This window comes from Arvicanthis niloticus, chromosome 7 (assembly GCF_011762505.2).
Source record: "Arvicanthis niloticus isolate mArvNil1 chromosome 7, mArvNil1.pat.X, whole genome shotgun sequence".
Taxonomy (NCBI): domain Eukaryota; kingdom Metazoa; phylum Chordata; class Mammalia; order Rodentia; family Muridae; genus Arvicanthis; species Arvicanthis niloticus.
In genome coordinates this window covers 38,779,363-38,803,034 of record NC_047664.1, presented here as the reverse complement: position 1 = coordinate 38,803,034, position 23,672 = coordinate 38,779,363, and the positions used below count along the sequence as shown (strand labels likewise).

The 23,672-nt window shown below is 43.0% G+C and overlaps 1 protein-coding gene across 2 annotated transcripts in view; it reads left to right on the top strand.

Annotated features, from left to right (window-relative positions):
* Poln (DNA polymerase nu) overlaps positions 1-23,672 on the top strand; it is a 148,651-nt gene that overhangs the window by 118,823 nt on the left and 6,156 nt on the right. The window contains exons 20-23 of one of the 2 annotated variants that reach the window (XM_076938307.1): positions 2,751-2,833; positions 10,455-10,586; positions 22,556-22,666; positions 23,353-23,431. In XM_076938307.1, the coding sequence (XP_076794422.1) occupies positions 2,751-2,833; positions 10,455-10,586; positions 22,556-22,666; positions 23,353-23,431 (405 nt within the window). The remainder of the gene's footprint in view (positions 1-2,750; positions 2,834-10,454; positions 10,587-22,555; positions 22,667-23,352; positions 23,432-23,672) is intronic. The other variant, XR_013111794.1, reaches the window with a different exon arrangement.

Below are 23,672 nucleotides of genomic sequence, written 5' to 3'. Positions count from 1 at the left end.
GAGGAGTGGGAGTAGTTCTTCGGATTGAACCCATAGCCTTACACACACTAAGGAAGTAAGTGTTCTATCACTGAGCTATATCCCCAGCCCTTTAAAAAGAAGTGGATTTTTCCGTGGCCTCACTAAGTTGTCCTAGGTTGGCCTCAACCTCACTGCATAAACCTAGGCAGGCCTTGAACTTACCATCCATCTACCTGAACATTATAAGTATAGATAATGAAAATTTATAAACCCTAAATTTTTTATTTTATATCATCAAATCTGTTGGCTTTTTGATGTTGCCTTTTTATGCTAAGGGCAGGCAGGTTCTCACTGTGTTGCCCAGGCTGAGCTTAAGTGATGCTCCTCCAGCCTTAGACTTCAAGTAACTTAGATTATGAGTGCACACCACCATGCCCAGTGTGATGGCTTATATAGATTGCCAACTTGATAGGATTTAGATGTACGTAAGAGACAAACCTCTAGGTATATCTGTGAGGGACATTCTAGATTGAGTTAATTGAGGTAGGAAGACCTGTAAATGTGGTCAACACTCTTCTGTTGACTAGAGTCTTGGACTGAGAAAGGAGAAAGAAGGAGAAAGTGAGCTGACACAAGCATTCATTTCTCTCTGCTTCTTGAATGCAGGTGTACTGTGTTTATTGCCTCAAGTTCTTGCTGCCATGCCTTCCCACTGTGATGGACCACAATAAATAAACCCTTCCTTAAGTTGTTTTTCATTAGTATTTTATCACAGTAAGAAAAGTAGGTAATGCATCCAGTTTGCTTTTGTCACAATATCTTTTTGTTTGTTTGTTTGTTTGTTTGTTTGTTTCGAGATAGGGTGTCTTTGTGGAGCCCTCGCTGTCCTGGAACTTGTTCTGTAGATCAGGCTGGCTTCAGACTCAGATATCTGCCTTTCTGTGTCTCCTGAGCCCTGGGATTAAAGGCATATGCTACCACCAGCCTGGGCACCCATGGTGTTTTGATGACATAGTTCCTTAAATATTTTCTCCATTTCTTCCAGTAGATACTGATCTATTTAACATGTTTCTAAAAGAACTAGAAGTTGAATTCAAGACCTCATGCATGATTGGCAAGTGTTCTTCTAGTGAGCCAACCTCATTAACTTTCATCTGTAATGAGGTCAGTTTTTCTTTTTTAAATAGTTTTGATATATTCCCTAGGCTGTTCTAGAATTCAGAGATTTCTTGCCTCCACCTCCCAAATCCTGAGATTATAGGAATCCGTTACTACATTTAGTGTGAGGTCAATTTTAATTTTTGTTTCAGTGCCGAGGATGAAACCTAAGGCTTTGGAAATGCTAGGCAAGACCTCCACCAGCAAGCTGCTTCCCCTGACTGTACAACCAGTTTGTATACATTAATTTTCTTAAGATAGTCTATCTAACCTAGGTTTTTAAATGGAGTTGCACAAGGCATTTCTAAGGATGTTTGTTTTTTTTAACTTTCTCCATACCAAGAGTTACTTTTCTTTGTAATTTCTCATTTTGTATATTTGTGCTTATCCCTTTTTTGATGAAATTAACTAATTTAATTTTCTTTTTTATTTGCTATAAGAACAAAGATCCTACTTGCCTATTTGATCTTCTGTTTTCTGCTCCTTATTTCATTAAGGAATGACCTGTATCATTTCCTTTCTTTCACATTATTTTGATTGGCATTCTTGTTTGTTTTTTCAATATATTTTGAACTGAAAATAATTTTTTATTATTAATTATTTTATTTATTGGCACCCTAAGTGTTGCCCCTTCTTGGTCCCCCTCACAGAAATCTTTCCCCCATCCCTTCTCCCCTTCCCCTCTGAGAGGGTGCCCTCCCGGCATCCCACCTCCCTGGGTCATCAAGTTGCTACAGGATTAGGCAACTCTTCTTTCACTGAGGCCAGACAAGGCAGTCTCTGCTACATATGTGTCAGGAGACCTTGGAACAGCCTGTGTATGCTCTTTGGTTGGTAGCTTAGCCTCTGGGAGCTCCCAGGTGACATACTGTGAAAACACACACACACACACACACGACTGAGTCCTCACCTTGATGCACAGTATAAATGGGAAGTGAAGGCTAAGACATAAGACAGAATTGGGAATATTTTGATCACAAGAGCCCAACACAGACCCACAATCACAAAGACTGAGAGAGGCTTCTGTCCTTTGGTGCTTGACCCTGTGATTACTCTATCATTCAGACTGGGTGTAGATGCTATGGATGTTTTCAAGAGCAGCAGTCAGAGGAAGCTCTTCTTAGGCACAGGCATCTGTCACTAGGAGGTGCTGGGGAGGGAAGAGCAACTCTTGAGGCACTGTGCTTTTCAGCTATTTCAGCTTTCTTCTCTGAGACACTGGTCCACATGCAGCCCTAGAGCTGATCCTCACTCTGTCTGAATGCTGTAGCTGCAGAGTAGAACTCACCCTGCTCTCTGTGAGAGATCAAAGCAACAGCTGCTCATTCACTCCTGTGAGGGACTACACAGGACTAAAACCAGTTTGCCTGTGTAGTGGACACAGTTGTGGTCCAGGACCTGTCAGGCACCTCTAATGTGGGATGGACAACCTTTTGTGAAGGCAATATTTAGATTTGATTTATAGTTTCCCCAGAATTTGAGGGCTAAGGCCTCACTGTCTTTCTGGGAGCCTAGGGAGAGCCTCCTGGACAGCTGGCTTGAAATGATGAAGGACCTTCAGGGCAGGTGACAGGATTCTGTCCCTCTGCAAACAGTGCCAACCAGATAATAAATGCCATTTTTCCATACAGGAAGGACATTCCCATAGAGCGTGTGACACACATGGACAGAGAACAGACCAAGAAAGTGGTGTACTCCGTGGTCTATGGAGCTGGTGAGCCATAGGGAAGGACTGGGTTCTTGGTGTCATCCAATGGCAGAATGCCTGTATTCAAGTGTACTGTGTCTCAGAAAAGCCACTCTGAATCATTGTATGGTATTTACATAAACGCCTCAGTGGTGATGTTATAATAGTCAAACCACCCCATGCCACTGACTCATAGTGCCATTGATCCTTTAAGACAATGGTTCTCAACATTCCTAATGCTGTGATCCTTTAATACAGTTCCTCATGTGTGGTGACCCCAGCCATAAAATTATTCTTGTTGTTACTTCATAACTGTAATTCTGCTACCGTTATGAATCATAATGCAAATATCTGTGTTTTCTGATTGTCTTAGGCAACCCTGTGAAAGAGTCATTCAGCCTTTCCCAAGGGGTTATGACCCAGAGGTTGAGAAGCACTCTTTAAGAGCAGCAATAGAGCTTCAGCGTCTGACCAAACCCCATCCCACATCTCACCACAGTGATAGGCATCGTCTCTGTGCTGAGAAACTCTTATCCCTAGACACACATTACCCAAAATGGGAGCTGGTAGGATCTGGTTCTGCTTCTTAGCACATAATCAGTAATGAGCTGTCCTTCTCTTTCTCCTCTTTCCAGAACCAGGAAGTAGTCCTTCTATTTTGATCCACTCTTCTCTCTTCTTCTCTCCTGATGAGTCTGTCAGTAGTGGGTTTTTAAAAATATTTTTTTATTTATGTGTTTGAGTGTTTTGCCTCCATGTTTATTTGTGCAGCATGTATGTGCACTGCCCCCTAGAGGCCAGAAGAGAGCAAAGGCTCTGCCAGGGCTGGAATTAAGGAGGTTGTGAGCTGCTATGTGTGTGCTGGGAACCAAATTCTACTCTTCTGGAAGAGCAGCCAGTGTTCTTCACCACTGAGCCATCTCTCCAACTCCTTGAGTATGTCCTTTCCTCACCCCTGGATCACGCTAAAATAGGGACTAGTTCTCCCTCAGAAGAAGCTATGGGCCCTCTGTTCCTTCCTTGAGGAGCAGTCTGTCTGCTGTCATAGATCCAGGCGTGCATGGATCTCCTTGCTTTGGTCCTACTGCTTTGAGCACATTGGGGCTTGTACATAAACCCTGAGAATAGTCTCCTCCTGACCATTGGAATCCAATGCTCAGTCAAGGAAAGCCAACAAAACTACATAAGCCTCAGTGTAAACTTTAGCATGGTGCATGCTTGTCACTCCTAGTTATTACCTCAGCCTCTGTAACTGCAGAGCTGTGGAAGTGTGTTTGGAATGCTTCTTCCGGATCACATTGTCTTGTTCAGATTCCTCCCCAATACTCAGAGCTTTAGACTTGCCCTTCTTTCACAGGAATGTTTTTCCCATATGCATAAAACTCATCCATCTTTACCCAACTCTCCCTTTCTCAGCCATCATCCACCACTCTATTAGTTACTCACACCTAGGCAGTAAGTTACCACAGAAGGCACATCTGTTATCTCTTGGTTCATGTTGTGCCTGCCTTGCAGGCTACACTCTGCTGCAGTCTGATAATTGGTACTGTGGTATCACCTGAGGCTCCACTGGTATTTTTCTTTCCTCAGCTTCTGTTTCCTACTGACCCCATGGGTCTCTGGCATGAACACTCTGCACTGTGACCACTTTACACTTCAAAGCCAGCTGGCTGCAGATTGCCAGCTGTATGCCTGTTCATCTTATTCAGGATAAAATGTCCATACTGAGCATGAGCCCAAGAGGCCAGGAGTGCCCATCAGTTCAGTTCTGCTTACTAACACAGACAAGCACAAAGCATCCACTGTGCAAGTAACAATGCTTTGAGAACATCAGACCCTATGAAGTGTCTAGAAAGCAATGTGGAAGCCAGTAATCAAACTTAGGGTAAGAATACAATCATGATACTGGTGGTTTTCTTCAGTGTTGCCTGTCCCATTTCCTCCCCAGCCTCTTTTGTACTGTCCCCCAGACTTGAGGGGTTTTGGGAAGCAACATCCTGCCAGACTAGAATTTGATGTCTTGGATCCTCTTATAGATCTGCCATACCTGGAGTTCTGCACTCCCAATATTGTCCTCCACCCCCACCCCAGGGCTCAAATCCAAGTTCTAGTCACCTCTTGACCTGGTAGCCTCACAAAAAAATCTCTATCTCTTTGTCCATCTCTTTCCACTTAAAGGCTCCTAGGGGGTTGCTGGAGCTACAACTGGTATAGTTAAGTTGCATCTCTGTCATCTGCTTCCTGTCTACCTCACGCCCATTTCGGGAGTGAGCTGTGTGGCTAAGCTTCAAGAGGTCTCCTGGCCCTCCAAGCTGGAGCTGGCACAGGAGGAATGGATCCAGGATGAATGTGTGATTGTCCTAAGTGTTGCTTGGCCTCTCCAGTAGTAGAGTCAGCCCTCACCACAATAGTTGTTTCCCAAAGAAACATGGCCTCACAGCAGCCGCTGGCTCCTTCTGAGCTTTCACTTTGTGTTTTCTGGAGAGGACTGTAAATAAGCAGTGAGTCAGTAGCTGTGGTGCTAGTGAAGGGAGTAATTTACTGCTTTTAGCTCTGATGGTGACAGGGGCTCCCACCCTGAGCTTCTGTCTCTGTTGCTCCATTGTTCCTGCTCCACCTAACAGCTGGAATTACTGTGTTTCTGCTATTCAGTTCATGATGTCTCTATCCCTCCCTTATTTGAGCCAGGCCTTGCAGATGAGCAGGTTAGGGGCATAATAAAACCACCAGGCTCCTGTGCTACCAGGGCCTTGGGAGACCCAGCAGAGGAACCTTGGACAGACAGCTGGTGATGGCATATAGGAGTATTTCCACAGAAGCTATCTCTGAGTAACCCAGAAGCTGCTGATAGTAATGCCTAGCCAGGGAGAAACATAGCTCTAACGCCAGCTTTAGAAAATGGTTATGTGATTGATCATTGTGAAAACTGTGATGAGAGCAGAAGGAAAAAACATGGAGCTATGAGACGAGCAGAGGCGTGGGAATGCATGCCCAGCCTCCTGCGGCAAGTATGGCAGCCCCTCCTGGCCTCCTGTCACCTAAGATTTATGTATCCCATGTGTTATCTAGGATCTTGACCCAGAGCTGGCTCACAAGCACATTGCCTCTCCTATATCTAGCTAAATTCAGCATCTTCCAACTTACTGGGCACCTCCCCATCTTGCTGGGCCTGCTTATAGCCATCTGTGCTAGTTGATTTTTGTAAACTTAATACAAATCAAGACGTATCTGGGAAAGGGGAATCTTAACTGAGAAAGTGCCTCCAAGAAACTGAAGCCAAATCTATGGGTATTTTCTTCATTAATAGTTGATGTGGGAGGCTCCAGCCCACTGTGGGTGGGACCACCCATGAGCAGGTGGTCCTGTGTTGTATAAGAAACCAAGCAGAGCAAACCATTGGAAGCAAGCCAGTAAAACAGCACTCTTCCATGGCTCCTATTTCTGCCTCCAGGTGCCTGCCCTGCTTGGGTCCTTTCCCTGACTTCCCTCAGTGAAGGACTGTTACTGAGAAATGTAAGATTAAATAAGCTAGTTCCTCCCCAAGCTGCTTTTGGTCATAGTCATTATCATAGCAATAGAAACCCTAAAACACTATCTCTGAGCTCAACAGGACTTCAGTCCCTACTGGAAGTCATTCCTAATCTCCAGGCTTGCTGGGCTCCTGCTTTCTGAGGGTTGGCCTAATGCTGAGTCCTCCCCATGATTCCTCAGTGAACTCCATATTCAGCTGTTGTACAATCAGCAGGAACTCACTGGATGCATGCAGAATGTCATGCCTACTCCTAAGGGACCTGGCTCTGCCAGGAGAAACACAAAGTGAAACCAAGCTTCATACTGAGTACCCTGGGGATTGTACTTGCGATGGAGCTTCAGAGCCTGGGAAGCTGCCCAGAGCAACAATACCTGGGTTGTATGGGAATTCCTGTTCAAGTAGACCAGACAACATTCTTGGAGCTCTCTGTGGCTAGGCACTTTCTCAGTGCTAGAAACAGAAATGGCCTAGATAACACTTTTGTTGCTGTTATAAAGTAACCTGTAGAAATCAACTTAGGGAAGAAAGGGTTTATTATTATACTTACGATTCCAAGCTACAATCCATTATTGCTGGAAAGTTAAGACAGAAACTTAAGTGTCACGTCCACAGTCAAGCCAAGAGAGAGAAGAAACACATGGATCCTTGCTTGCTGTTCCTTTATACTATTCAAGAACCCTGCCTATGGAATAGTGCTGCTCACAATGAGCTGGGTCTTCCTGCTTCAGTCAAAATAATTCTCTATAGACATGCTCTCAGACCAACCTGATCTTAGATAATTCCTCAACTGAGGCTCTCTTCCCAGGTGATTCTAATTTGTGTCAGGTTAGCAGTTAAAACTAAGGAGTATAATCTGCTCATATACTTGACATGCAAACACTGGAACTTTCCACTCCATAACCACAAAGTCAAGGAGTGACTTATTTTTTTGTGTGTATTCATTAGTGTTTTATGTGCATATATGTCTGTGAGGATATCAGATCCCTTTAAACTGGAGTTGCAGGCAGTTGAGAGGTGCCATGTGGGTGCTGGGAATTGAACCCAGGTTCTCTGGAAGAGCAGACAGTGCTCCCAACCACTGAGCCATCTCTCAGCCCCTCGTGTTCATTTTATAATGTAAAATACAATCCAATTCCAAAAACCTCTCAATGCCTTCAAAAATTCCAGCACTTCAAACATCCAAAGTCTCTTGTAAATTCTCTTAACTATAGGCTCCTATAAAGACAAAAACAATTTTCATCCTTAAGTGTTTTTCTTCCAAAAGGGAAATTCTGGGACATAACAAATGAACAATCAAAACCTAAAATTTAAATTTTAGCAAAACTAAAATCTAGCATAGACCCAAATCCTATAGTTCAGCACCTGACATCTGAGATTCACTCCGTCTTCTGGGCACCAAAGGCCTTGGGCAGCTCCACTTCTCCAGCCCTGCCATCTGTAGCATGCATAGTTTCCCTCTTAACCAGCTCCATTTTGTGCCTACAGCTATTTTTGGGGTGTAGACATTCTACAGTTCTGTATTCTCCAATATATTTGGGGGGTCTTAATTGCAACTGAGGCTTCTCCTTCAGCAATGGCCAGTCAAGGTCCTTCTTCAGGGACTCCAATTCTGTCACAAGATTCCAAGCCTCAGATGTTCTCAAATCCTCCCTTTAAAACCTTCAAAACCAGCACCACATGAACAGCTCTTATATTACCAAGTTCTGCTTAGGTGTAGACCACAGCTTATTAGCTCTTGTGTACTGATACTGAGAAAATACTTTTCTGTTATTCCAATGCATCATAGAAGGTTTCACCTTTATGGTGTTAATCTTGTTGACAATCACAAGATTAGCTGATTCTTCAGCCCACAAAATAGCACACACAGCTTTTTAGCCAAAATATTAAGCAAATGGCCTTAGTCCAGTTAATAACAAAGCCCCATTTCCCCCTGAAACATGAACTAGGCCTCTTCTGTCTATATTACTTTAGCAGTCTTATCTTTGAAAATTCTACAAGAGTGGCCCTTTAAAGCATCCGCAACTCCAGGATCCAAGGCATCCAACATCCTCACTGGATCCTCTGCTCTCTACAGGCACCAAGCATGTACATGGTTCACAAACACATGCAGACAAAAGTCACACACATAAAATAAAATGAAGCAAAAAAAATATTGTTGAAGAATGGCTCATTATGTTTTTCCCAGATAACCAATTGGCTTTTTCCAGCCCAAAATAACAAATGCTTCTACATTCTGTCCATAAAAACAATCCAAGAATAAAAGCTACATGGCCAAGTCTATTATAGAACACCAAGCTTCAAGTAATAGTTTCTGTCCAAGTTAAACTTATATTACTGCAATAAAATACCCTGGGAAAATTGTTTATTTGGGATATAATCCAGGATGCTTAAACAGATAAAGAAATGGGATTCCTTGACCATAGTCATAGACCTGAGATGCCCCAGATGTTGGAATTATAGACAAGGACTTCAAAGGTGCTCAAGAGCATAAAGAAAAATGCTCACAACAAATGGGGGAAAACAAAATTTGCCAAATAAAAAGAGCCAAATGGTAACTTTGGAACTGCAATGAGCAATATCTGAAATTAAAAGTTCCCCAAATTAGTTTAACACCACATTGGAAATTAGAAAAGAAGACAATTCTAAGTCTCTCTGACTGACTGGATGAGGGTTTCAGCCTTTGTTGATTCCTTTCTTAAAGCCAATGGACTTGTCTGTTCCAGTGCTATAGCTCCAAGTAATGATTAGAATTTGTTGGAAGAAAGGGTTTTGATGAAATTTTAAGTAAAATGCAGCAAAGCACATAACTTTATTGTGGAAACACCACACTATCTTCATTAAGCCCCAAAGGGAATTTAAAGAAGTTTTATTTTTCCCCAGTAAAATTTGTGTCAGGAAGGCCTGGACATGGGTAGAGGGCCCAGGCATTTGTCCCTCTCTATTGAGAGAGAAAAAACAAGCTCTCCACTCTTCTAAACAAACCTGCTTTATCACTGCTACAAGTGTTCAATCATGCTGCCGTTATAACTCCTGAAGGTTTCAGCTGGTGAAGGTCAGGGGTGGCCTCACTAAAAAGGGGATCAAAAGGTGATTCTGAGAGGTCAGGTAGCTCCTCTTTCAAGGAACTCTTCCTATCTTCACAGACACAGAGCTTAAGCCCTGAGCCTGAAGGCCTCTTGGGTACCCTTTGTGAGCTGGAGTTGGCCAATTCAAAGCTCAATGAGTCTTCTTCTTGCCCTAGTTTGCCCTAATAATGACTCTACCAGGAACCAGCTCTTGGAATCCCTCAGTGTTACTCCAAGAACACAGAACTTTCTCCATATACTACTAGTAGGAAAGAGCCTTGGTAACTATTCCTGAGTGAGAATAGAAGAGAACATGTACACATTAAACCTCAAGTATAAACCACACTGGTTTAGAGTTTGGTTCATAGGATTCCTGACCCATCTTATGGCTAAGGATTAAGCTAAGAACTATTGTTCCCAATTCCTGTTTGAAGAAACAGATTTATTGAGAGTTCCTTCCCCCAAGACCACTAGAATCTCTTGTGGGTGGCAGAGATGAAGTCAGACCCAGGCTTGTATATCCCAATATCTGAACCCAGCAAACAGGAGACTCACATGTTAGAACTTGGTGCCACCTCCACCAGAGGCTTTCACTACTTCACTGTGGCTATTTCATAAGAACTTTGCCTCTTTGGGAGCAAAATACTTATCTAGGTCAAAAGCATGTATTCTAAAATAAGAATGGTAAGCATGGGGACCCCTGAATATTGTATTTCCACATTTGCCATCTACTCTGCCTTCCTTGTTCCTGTGGGCCCCACAGCTTTCTCCAGCCCTACAGTCAGGTCTCCTATTGACTAAGCTGAAAGTAATGAATCTGTCTATTCCCAGTTTCACGTGCAGCTCCTGGCAGACAGTCAAGACTACTGGGAGAAATAAGTTTTCAATGGCCCTATTCAGGTCAGTGGCCACCCAACATCTAGTGTGTAAAGGCCAAAGCTAATATTATCCAAACCAGTCACATAAAGCCCACACCACCGCTGGAACCTTTGTCCTGAGGCCTGCAGTTAAGTAGGCCTGGACTCTAATGGTATGTCTTTCTGACTCACAGGGAAAGAGCGGCTTGCTGCTTGCCTTGGAGTCACTGTTTTGGAAGCCACCCACTTTTTGGAGAGATTTTTGCAGAAGTATAAGAAAATCAAGGACTTTTCCCAGACGGTTATTAGCCAGTGTCACAGTGCAGGTAAGCCAGCTGCAGCCAGGCCCCTCTTAAAACAGACAGTGGTGTCTTCAGTTTGTTGCTGAGTGGATGGACAGACAAATGAGTCTCTGTATAGTTTGTGTATGACTTAGTGAAGTTGGGTGAAAGTGTCTGAAAGATCCATCAGCCCTACTGGATCAACAGGGCTCAAACACTCCATGTGGAAAGGAGGTGGGAAACTGGTTTCTACCTGTCACAACAAAATGAACAAGCTTGAGTTAACACGATAGCTACACATAGGTAAAAGCAGATAACAGTAGCTATCTTTTGCTACTTTGTTGATTCTTCTTTCTTCCATACTTCTTCACCCTTTCTACCCTTTCAACTCCTAACACTAGGTAAAGGAGAAAGGAACACGATCCCTGAATACAGTCAGGGGTCAGAAAGGGGTCAACATTATCATTAGACTACTTCCTGCTGCTTAGGGGTGTTGAGGTCATTGCAGCAAGTTTGATCTTGCCTGTCAAAATATCTAATTTCTTCTTGTTTCTTCTTTGCCCTGCTAGAGCATGTCTTAATCAGCTGCTGTGGACAAACTGAAGCACCCCCATAACCCACACCTGGGATTAAAGTGAAAATATATTCTTATAATATTTCTCTGTTTTTTAAAGAAATCAAAGCTCCAAAATTGTCACTACAGATAAAACCCTACATCTAGGCTGTGTGGTGGTAGTGTCTGCCTTTGATCCCAGCACTTAGGCAGAGGCAGTCTGATCTCTGTGAGTTCAAGGCCAGCCTGGTCTACAGAGTGAGTTTCTGGACAGCCAGTATTGTTAAACAGAGAAAACGGTCTCAAAAAACAAACAAACAGGGCTGGAGAGATGGCTCAGTGGTTAAGAGCACCGTCTGCTATTCCAGAGGTGTATGCAGAAGACAAGGACAGTGTACTCACATACATAAAATAAATGAATATTTAAAAAACAAACAAAACCCTACACCTGAGAGTGAAGACCTTATTTCCCTACATTCTGGCATGTATTTATATGTTTATATTTATACAGTATCTCCGCAAGTAAAACATGTCTGTAAAATAGCACAGCATGGATGCTGCTTTACATACACTCTGTAGCTATGACTTTGTCCACATATTTGTTTGGACAAATATGTGGTTCTCTGAAAGAACAGCCAGTGCTCTTAATCACTGAGCCATCTCTCTACCCCAAAGTGTATTTGTAAAAGAAAGGTTTCTAACTGTAGATAAGTTGTATTCAACACACATGCACTGAAAAATAAATACATAAATAAACAAACAAACTATAGGAAAGAGCAGCAGAGAAAATAACAGAAGGAAAGAAAGGAAGTAAATGGAGGATTAGATATTAACAACAATGCTCTCAGGGACTTAAGAGATTATAGCCTGGAGCCTGAACTTATGCTCATAGGTTCTGGGCAGTCACCACAGGCTTGTTCCTGGCCTGCCTGCAGATGCCATTAGGCATCTTAGTCCTGTAGCAGTCTTGCAAGAGATTTGAAGGGTCTGATGTCAGAGCTGTAGGACAGTCTACAAGTAGTGAAGGTAGATCAGAGCAGAGGTGAAATGAGGGAAAACAACAGGGGTGTCACTCAAGGAGATTCCAAGAGGCTGGGGCCCAAACAGTGCAAATGGGGTCAGGCTTTAGATGTCCATGCACTCTGTCTTCCGCAGCTTAAACAGAATCACAACCACACCAGTTGTTCCTAAGGCCCCCAGGGAGGCCAGATCCTTGCTTGTTCACATAGTTGTATCGAAACACAAAACACAAAACTTTTCAAACCAAGATAGCTCAACTACAATCAACCAAGACTGCTGCTGCTTTTGCTCCTCTACTTCCTTCCCATGCCTGGTGGCCTTAGAGTGGCCATAGCCATTTTTAAAATTTAACTTGGGGTGGGTGGGTGAGGGAGTAGATTCCTGTACCAGTATTCTCATGGTTCACCACTCACTCCTAAGTGCATGGTGGAGGCATGCCATGTATCCTGACATGAGAATGACTTTGAGAGTGTTGCTTCAACCCTGAGCACCAGTGTGGAGTGGCAGGGCATCAGGTCCTTTTGCACTATAAATAGGAACTCAGCATGCTGGAAATGGTGGGTAAAAACAAGGCTTGAAACAATGTATAGTCAGATTACACCCAATCTGGACCACAATGGAGTCACTCCATGGACAACTATGAAACAGGCCAAAGTACATGAGTTTTCAGACACTCTATTGCTGTAGTTGCCAAGAGAAAAGAAAAATGAGGTGAATCCTTTTAAGTGCCTATGTCTAGTAGCACGTAGTATGGGTCAGGAGAAGATTTGCACAGAATAACCAATGAAAAAAGCCAGCTGGTTCGTTCCAGAGATCATACAGGCCAGAATAAACTCACTGGATACCTGATACATCCAGTAAAGGCCTCACAAGGGCTGTACCTTATAGTCCTACAAAAAGGTTACTCTAAAGTCCTTGCCCACAGCATAAAGATAGGCCTTAAAGACAAGAAGATACACAAGTGACATAAACCTGCCAAGACACCAGCAGATAGAGAGCAGCCACACTTATGCCAACAACATGGAGTCTGTGATACCCAACATCCAGGCAGAAGCTATGGACTTATGATGACATGGGAAGCAGATGTGCTGAATCTCGGTGGCCTGTCCTTTTATCCCATGTCTCCCAGGGAGTGGAGGTACTCAGAACTCATAGCTTCATGGTGAACACACTGGGGCAGCTCAGTGTACATATGCAAGACTCTAGGTTTCAGTACTGAACGCCCTACCACTGCCATCAAAAAGTTATAGATTTTTATGTAGAGAATTCTACCAATTCTCAGACCTATGAACTCACCAATAAAAGATTTGCTTCTGACCCACAGCAACTTAAAACAGAAGTCCTCACTGCTCAGGAACATATGCAACCAATTGTAATGGCTATTCTTGGTTGTCAATTTGACTACATCTGGAATTAACTAAAACACAAAAATAGAGGCACAGCTGTGAAGGGTTTTTGCATTATTTGAAGTAGGAAGATCCAGATCTTTGAGGCATGAATCTAGATCATTTTAGCTTCTAATCTGGGCCATACTTTCTGCTAGAAGCCTGTAAAAAGGAAGTTTTTATTCTTTGCCTGCTTACTTTGGCTTTTTTTTTTTTTTTTTTTTTTTTTTTTTTTTTTGGTTTTTTCGAGACAGGGTTTCTCTGTGTAGTCCTGGCTGTCCTGGAACTCACTCTGTAGACCAGGCTGGCCTCGAACTCAGAAATCCGCCTGCCTCTGCCTCCCAAGTGCTGGGATTAAAGGCGTGCGCCACCACCGCCCGGCCTACTTTGGCCTTTTTAGCAAGACCATTCCAGATTCCAGTCTACTGAAGACCACCTCAGACATACAGTCTCACGGACTGAGAAACTACTGGATTCCTGGACTTTCTGTTCATAGCCAACTGTTGTTGGATTAGCTGGACTGCAGCCTGTAAGTCATTCTAATAAATCCTCCCCTACCTCTATATATATGGAGAGAGGAAGACTCACTTCTAATCCAGATCTTTGAGGTATGAAGGCTCGCTTTAATCCACATCATATCATTTTAACTGGGAAACTCCACTAGAGAGAGAGAGAGAGAGAGAGAGAGAGAGAGAGAGAGAGAGAGAGAGAGAGAGATTGATTCTATAAGTTCTGTTACTCTAGAGAACCCTGACTAATAAAGATGTTGGTACCAGGATTGGTTCTAGAGCAACAGATATATAAAGATGAATCTTTTAAGTATCTTGAATAGGCTCTTTAATTTGATAACCTGCAGTTTCCAAATTTCTCCAGTTACTGAAACCTCTCTTGGGAGCTCAGAGAGTACTCAAAGCCCACAGTGTTAACTACATTAAAAGCCTAAAGAAACAAATATATTTGATTATCCTGTTTCACCAACTATGGCAATGGATTTGGTGACCCTATATACGAAACTTTTGACAGTTTGGAAGAAAACTAAGACAAGTCATGATGATGGTCAGTTGCTCCAAGCATCTCGGGGTAAACTGACAAAGGATGGGATGAGTTTCATAATAAAAATTAACTTCTAGCATCTCAGAATATGATGAAGGACAACAGTGAACTTAGTGATAAAACTGACCAGTTCCAGATTCCCATAAACAATCTAAAAGGTTTCTAAGTGTGCCCTAGAAGAGAATCTTCTTTCCATCAGCCACAGAGCTCAAGTTGCAGAAAATCAAATTGAAGCCATCATTGTATGGTTGCCTGAATTACAGTGAAAATTCAAGTCCCAGCATTAGAGGTAAAGAATGAGACCTTGTAACTTGGGATGGGGATGTGTGCTGGGAAGCTATTGAAGCTGGGAACTTTGAACCCTCAGATTCTGAAGGATTTATCTCTCCTGAAGAAGTAGTCTTCCCTACTCTTAGCCAAACCCCTTGAAATATTGCCTTTTGACCTTTTGAAATTCACCCTTGACCTAGGAATTTATTCCTTCATTGTTTGCTGCTAAAGCAGCAGTGACTTTCTGAAGGAGATGCCAGACAAGACAATACTGATGTCCCTCTGAACCTACCAATAGTTGCCTCTAGACCAGTGGCTCTCAACCTTCCTAATACAAGTAACTCTTTAATACAGTTCCTCACGTTGTAGTGACCCCCCAAACATTAAATTATTTTGTTGCTACTTCATAACTGTAATTTTGCTACGGTTATGAATTGTAATGTAAATATCTGTATTTTCTGATAGTCTTAGGCAACCCCTGTGAAAGGGTTGTTGGACACCCCTCTTAAAGGGGTTGTAACCCACAAATTGAGAACCACTGCTGTAGACCTATAACCAGACTTAAAGCATATAACACTCCTAGAGGGGAGGCAGAAAGTGTAGTCCATGGTGAGTGTACTACACTGCTTTCAAGCAGAAGTCTAGGGAATACGTGTGGGAGTGGATTTTAAAGGTGTGGGATAATGGTGGAAGGAACATAAAACTAGATGAGACTGAGTTTATTGATATGTGCCCCCAGAGTGGAAATTCTAGCTTTACTATTGAAACTTGCACAGCTAAAAAAAAAAAAAAAAAAAAGGTCAAAAGTTTACTTGAATGTTGACTGAAACATTGTCAAAAGATGGCCTACTGAAAAGGAGCTGGAGATGTTTGATATTCTTTGGTTTAGTGTGGATGAAGGGATTTTATAGCTCAGGAAAATTGCAGTGCTAGAGTGGGTAGGTACATTGTGTAAAACCTAATCTCTCACAATGGACAGGTCCAGAAGACATGCTCTTCACTAGTCCTATAAGACACAAACTGGTGAGAGGGGCACCAGCACAACTGAAGTTTTGTTCTTTTTTCTTGTGCCAGGTCTTAGGGTAGGAGATGCTACTATCAGTTGGATGGGTTAAATGCATTGGGTTTAATTGGGCCCTGAGGTAGCAGGGACCAGGTGGCAGTACTGAGTCTCCAAAGGCAAGGTGATCATGGCTACTGTAATGGGCAGCACGGACCAAGTAATGTCCATAACAGCCTGACCCATAGTGGTCAGCACAGGCAAAGTAAATTTTATGGTGTCATGACTCGTATGGATCTTTGGTATTGGTTAATCAATGGTGATGTTTCCAGTCATGAAATAGATAAGAAGCCTACTGGATTTTTGTTTGATCTGTATAAGTGGAAAATTTTTGAAACAAATGAAACAGAGGATTCATTGGATTGTGGCAAAAGGCAATTTCTGTCCATGAATCAGTTTGCAGGCTAGAGTTAGTTGGTAGATCCAGAACCCCTTGAATGAAGGGATGGCAAAGTTCCCCTGGGGAAGGACCCTGATAGAATACCTGAAAGTTTTACTGTAAGTGTATCTCCAGTCCTTCCCCTAGAGGGACCTACAGCCTTTTACAAGGGTAGCTGTACACTGGGAGAAAGGAAACAATCAGACTTTTCCAGGTCTATTGGTTCTGAATTAATGCTGATTCCAGGAGATCTCAAGAAACACTGTGGTCATCCAGTTAAAGTGGGAGTTCATGGAGGTCAGGTGATTAATAGAGTTTGGCCTGAAGTCTGACTCACAGTAGGTCCAGTGGGTTCACTCCACCTGTGGTTATTTCGCCAGTCCCAGAATGTATAATTGAGATGGATATAAGTTTTCAGAATTCTCACATTGGTTCTCTGATCTGTGGAATAAAGGCTATTATAGTTGGAAAGGATAAATGGAAGCCTTTAGAGTTGCCTCTGCCAAGGGAAATAGCGAATCAAACCCAACACCACATCCTTAGAGGAACTGTAGAAATTAGTGACTTGAAAGATGCAGGGTGTGGTTTCCCCCACATCTCTCTCTAACTCACTTGTCTGGCCAATGCAGAAGTCAGATATCATAGGATATGACAGTTGAGTATCAAAAACTAAATCAGGGAATGACTCCAATTGCAGCTACAGTACCAAATCTGGTATCCTTGCTTGTAACTTTTTTTAGTGTCTATTTTTAATGATGACTCTTAAATGTTTTAACCTTCCTTGTAGCCCACCACCCACCAGAGGTAGTGGAAAAGAAAGGATACAGGAGGGTGAGGGGGAGTGCACCTGTTTAGAAAGGTTCTTTGGAACAATTCCCATCTGTGTTGTCTGGAAATCAGCAGTTCAGTTCACAGGCTAGCAGCAGCAGCAACAATGCAATCCACTTGCAAACACTTGACGGATAACAACAGTAGTCTAGTTCAGTAGAGCTGGCTTAGCAAACACGAATCAGCAGTGATGGCACTACCTAGCAGAGACAGCCAGGCCTCACTCAGCCTTGATTCCAGTCAATAGGAGGTACCTGGAGGGATCCCAGAAGTTTTCAGTTCTGCCTTTTTCTGGGAAGCCAAGATCAGTGAAGATGTGAAACCCACAAGCATTGCACAGCTAGCTCCATAAGCAAGCCTAGCTCAACCTCCATCACTATCCATCAAGTCCTATTTATATCCTCCAAATACCATGTGTTTTCCATGGGTCTTGCCTCAGCATGTGTCTGCTGCAGCACGTACGTCTGTCTCAGCTGACATCACTCTGCCAATCAGCCCAAGTCCGCTGAAGCAACAAGAAACTGCAGCACACCACCAGAAGTTTTTGGTGCATTTATCTCTATGGAATCCTACAAATGCAGCTCAACTAAGCAATGTAAGGCAGACCAATACATGCGTAGTTACAGAAGAATCCTTTATGGTGTGTCCTTTCATGTGCTTGCTTTAGCAGCACATAATCTCTCCTGTGTCTGCTTCAGCAAAACGTTCCTTCATGAGTCTGCCTTTGTCTTTTACCTGTGTCCACTTCAGGAAAACACTCCTTCATCTGTTTGCCCCAGCAAAACACCATCCAACACAACTGACTTTCCAAAGAACTCTTAAGTTTCCACTTCACTTACTTGAGCAAATTAACATATCTGGTACATGGTATGTAGCTATTGTTCTAGCAAATGCCTTTTCCTCTGTACCTATCCATAAGGACCACCAGAAGCAATTTGCTTTCATTTGGCAAGGCCAACGGTAAACCTTTACAATTTTGCCTTAAGAATATACTATCTCACCGGTCGGTAGTGATGCACACCTTTAATCCCAGCACTTGGGAGGCAGAGGCAGGCAGATTTCTGAGTTCAAGGCCAGCCTGGTCTACAAAGTGAGTTCCAGGACAGCCAGGACTACACAGAGAAACCCTATCTCGAAAAACACTGTGTCATAACCTAGTTAGAAGGGATCTTGATCATCTGTCTCTTCCACTAAATATCACATTGATATACTATATTGGCAACATTATTCTGATTAGATCAAGTGAACAGGAGGTAGCAACCACTTTGAACTCATTGGTAACACATATGCATATCAGAAGATGATAAATCCAACCAAAAATTCACTAACTCAGTAAAATTATTAGGAAGCCAGTGATGTGGGCCGTGCAGAGCTATTTCTTCCATGGTGAAGGAAAACTTATTGTATCTGACCCCTTCCACCACCAAGAAAGAATCACAATGTTTAGTGGACCTATTGGATTCTGGAGACAGCACATTTCTCACTTGGATGTGTTACTCTGGCCTATATACCAAGTGACTCAGAAAGTTGCTAGCTTTATATGGGGACTTGAACAGGAGAAGGCTATTTAACAGGTCCAGGGTGCTGTGTAGGCTGCTCTGCCACTTGGACCATATGATCCAAAGACACTTGAGGTTTCAGTGGCAGATAGGAATGCTCTTTGGAGCCTTTGAAAGGCCTGTATAGGTAAATCACAGAAGAGAGCTTTGGGATTTTGAAACAAGGCTCTATCATCATCTACAGACTACTGTTCTCTCTTTGAAAGCCGTTGGCCTGCTATTGGGCCTTAGTGAAAACTGAATGTTTGACAAGGGGTAACCAAGTTACCATGTGACCCAAGATGCACCTCATGGGTGTTATCTGATCCACCAAGTCATAAAGTAGGATTTGCACAGCAATGATATATTATCAAATGGAAGTGGTATATTCATCATCAGGTCTATTCATGATCAGGTCCTGAAGGCACAAGCAAATTATACGACTAAGTTGCCCAAATGTCTATGGTTTCTACTCCCATTACAATGCCATCTGCTGCCAAGTATTCACCTGTAGCCTCATGGCGTATTCCCTATGATTGGTTGACTGAGGAAGAGAAAACTATGCCTGGTTTATTGGTGGTTCTGCATATTATATAGGCACCATTCAGGCATGGGCAGCATTAGAGTCCGTTTCTGAGACAATCCTGAAAGACACCAGAGAAGAGAAATCTTCATAGTAGGCAGAACTTTGAGCAGGACCCATGATCATACAATTTTGTTTGGAAGGAGAAATGGCCAGATACTCATTTGATTCATGGCTATAACCAATGGACTGCCTGGATAGTGAGGGATTTGGAAAGAATATGATTGGAAAATTAGTGAGAAAGGCATCTGAGGAAGAAGTATTGGATAGATCTCTCCAAATAGGTGAAGAATGTGAAGATACTTGTGTCCCATGTAAATGCTCACCAAAAAGGTGACTTCAGCTGAGGAGGAGTTCAGTAATCAAATAGATATGACTCATTACATGGACAGTCAGCCTCCTTACCCAGCCATTCTTGTCATTACCCAATGGGCCCATGAGGAAAGTGACCATGGTGGCAGAGATGAGGTTATGCAACATGGACTTCCATTCACCAAGGCTGACTTGGCTACAGCTACTGCCAACAGCAAACACCAACATTGAACCCCAGATATGGCATCATTCTCCAGTATGAGCAGCCAGCAACCTGGTGGCAGATTGACTACATTGGACCACTTCCTTTGTATAAAGGACAATGCTTTGTTCTTAGTGTATACTTATTCTTGTCATTGATTCGCCTTTCTTGTATGTAATCCTTTTACTGTAAGCTACCATACATGGACTTTTGGGGGGGGTTGTTTTGTTTTTTGTTTTTGTTTTTTGAGACAGGGTTTCTCTGTGTAGCCCTGGCTGTCCTGGAACTCACTTTGTAGACCAGGCTTGCCTCAAACTCAGAAATCTGCCTGCCTCTGCCTCCCAAGTGCTGGGATTAAAGGTGTGTGCCACTACTGCCCAGCATACATGGACTTTTAGAATGCCTTATTTACCATCATCGTATTCTACACAATACTGTTTCTGACCAAGGAACTCACTTCACAGCCAGAGAAGGGCAACAGTGACCCCAGGATCATAGAATCCATTAATTTTATCATGTTCTCCACCATCCTGTAGCAGCTGACCTGAAAGAAAGATGGAATGGCCTTTTGAAGACACAGTTACAACACCAGTTAGATGGCAGCAGCATGGAAGGCTGGGCAGGGTTCTTCAGAAGACAATATATGCTTTGACTCAATATCTCCCATAGCCAAGATCCATGGGTCCAGGAATCCAGGGATGGAAAAGGGGGTAGTTCTATTCACTATAACCTGGAGTAACCCACTAGGGAAAATTTTTCTTGTTCCCTCAACCTTAAGTTCTGTAGTTTGGGTTCCATAGTGGGGAGTGCTCCTGCCAGGAGACACAGCAAACACTCTACTGAACTGGAAGCCCGGACTTCCCCCTGGCCACTCTGTGTTTCTAATGCCCTGAAGCCAACAGGCTAAGGAGGGGAATAACAGTGCTCAGAGGGGCAGTTGGTCCAGATTACCACAAAGACACTGGATCGCTTCTCCACAATGGAGGTAAGAAAGATTATGTCTAGAATGCAGGAGATCCTTTAGGATGTCTCTTGATGCTACCATGTCCTGTGATTACAGTCAGTGGAAAACTACAATAACCTAATCCACAGACCTGTCAGAAATGAAGGTATGGATAACTCCTCCCAGAAAATAGCCAAGACCTGCTAAGGTTCTTGCCCAAAGGTAGAGGAAATACAGAATGGGTAGCATTGGAAAGTAGTTATAAAGACCAGCTAACTCCACATGACTAGATACAGAAGTGAGGATTATAATTTACATGAGTATTTCTGCTGAATTTTGTTAAATATGTGTTTGTACAGATATTTATGTTTTCTTTCCTCAATTTCTTTATCATATGATGTAGTATCAAGAGAATATCAATGGTTGTCATATTTAAGTTTGAGATAGTAAAAGAATATCCCTTAAGGGACATTGCCACCTACTCCAAATTTAGACTTCATTTATGGTTGTGCAAAAGATGGTTATATCATGTTAGGTGTAACTATGACACATTAAATATAGAATGTATTTGTAATTGTATGGTGAATAGTTATATTATATTTAGGCATTATTATGACCTGATTAATTTTTATTTGGAAATGAATCGATCATGTTATAAGGAGATATGATTGTCTGTCAAGTTGATAATGAGTAGATTTGTGGTGACTATTCATGGTTGTCAATTTGACTACATCTAGGATTAACTAAAACTTAAAAGTGGAGGGTACACCTATGAGGTATTTTTTGCTTTGAAGTAGTAAGATCCACATTTAATCCAAATCTTTGAAATATGAAGACACACACACCTTTAATTCAGCTCATTTGAGCTGGGACCTCTAATCTGGGCCAAACTTCTCTGGAAACCTATATAAAAACATGGAAAAAGGAAGGTTTTGCTCTTTGCCTGCTTTTCTGGCCTTGCTGGCAAGTCCATTCCTTTACTGGCATTAGAACCTACCTCTTTGGGATTTCAGTATCTTCTGAGATTCCAGCTGCAATATCCCATCTCATGGACTGAACAGCTACTGATTCTTGGACTTTCTATCCACAGTCAGCCATTGTTGGATTAGCTGGAGTGCAGCATATATGTCATTCTAATAAATCCACTCTCTATATAAAAAGAGTTTCATTCTATAAGTTCTGTTACACTAGAGAACACCAGCTAATACCCCAACATAGTGGGATTTTATGTGCTTTTATATGTATGTATGTATTTATTTATTTATTTATTTTTGTTCTGTGTGTACAATGTTTTGCTTGTATATAAGTCTGTGACCCACAAGCATGCAGTACCCTCAGAGGCCAGAAGAGGATGTCAAATCCCCTGCAACTAGAGTTACAGGTGGTAGTTGTGATGTGGATGCCAGGAAGTAAACCCAGGTCCTCTGGAAGAATAAGTGCTCTTAACTACGAAGCCATTTCTTCCCTACCCTTTATGCATTTCCTAAGAGCCCCAAGTCATATAAGTTTTGAGACCCAGAAGATCTCCATCTACACTCATGTGAAGACACACTCACTACTCCATGATCTATAGTCCAGCTGCCACACACTCTTGAATGGCTCCTGTGCCCAAGCCCCATATATGGTTTTGGACTTCCATAGAGTAAAAACCCTGCCCTTCTTTGTTCTGGGTAAAATCTTAGTGAAGCCAGAGGAGAAAAGAGTAGAAGCTTGACACCTGGCCAGCAGAGGCCATCCCGCTGTGGGTCTTACTCTCCCACAGAAGCCATCCGCCCTGGGAATATTTGGGACAGCCTTGTGAGCAGTGGAGGGGAGAGTGAGGAGGCATAGCACTCTCAGTGCTATTCCACTTGTTCCTGTCTCTTGTCTTCTCCTTCCTCTACCCTAGGCTATGTGACATCCATCTTGGGTAGAAGGAGGCCTCTCCCAAGGATCTGTGCACAGGACCAGCAGCTTCGGGCACAAGCAGAGCGACAGGCAGTAAACTTTGTGGTACAAGGTACCAGAGCCCCTAGTCTGCCACTGCTTGTGGCTCCTCCCCTGCAGGTCCCTGTCCCTTGCTCCTCAGCTATTTGGAAGTTTGCTGTGGTACATCATGCTCTGAAAACTCCCCTGTATGGGCCTCACAGCCCTCACAGCTAATGATGGGGTGGCAGAGCCATGTTTACATTTAAGACATTTTTTGGAAGGATATGGTGAGGTGTACCTGTAACACTAACCCTAGGATTACAAGCCAAAGCAGAACTGCCAAAAAAAAATTGAAGCCATCATGAGCTACATAACTAGACCTATATGGGGGAAAAAATGAAATATAGAGATGGCCTTTCACAACACATGGAGGCCATTCTGTTTCCCTCTAAAAGCAGAAATTGGAGTCTTTAGGAGCTTCACCAACAATAGAGCCAGTCCTAGAAATGAGTTACTTGGCATGGGTTGGGAACCCTCTATTGTACCCTGCGAATCTGGCTGGGGTCAGGTTTCCTCAGTAAGGCGTCCAAACTGCATTCCCCAGCACTGAGAAGCAAGCAGCTGTTGCATTGAAGATGCATGGTTTGCTTCCACTTGCAAAAACTCCTTCATTGTTAGCCAGGGGAGTGAGCAGTGTCCATGGGGAATGCCTCTATAGCAGTGTGACACTGTGTGCCACATACCTCAGGCACTAAAACAGAACCTTTGTGTCCACAGGCTCAGCCGCAGACCTCTGTAAGCTAGCCATGATTCGCATCTTTGCTGCAGTAGCCACATCCCCGACCCTGACAGCCAGGTCAGTGAAGTAGTCATCTGTTCTAGGCCCAGCCTTGAACTTCTGCCACTGAGGTTTGCTGGATGCCAAAAGGGTATTGTTCCTTCTACCCACCATACTACCTACCCTCCATCTTACCCTAAAGACCCCAGGCACCTCTCGTAGGCCTTTGCACACCAAGGTGCCCATATCACTATCTAAGTGGGTCAGCACCTCTGCTCCCAGGAGGAAAGCTCCAGTAGGAAGAAGACAGCTTCCTTAG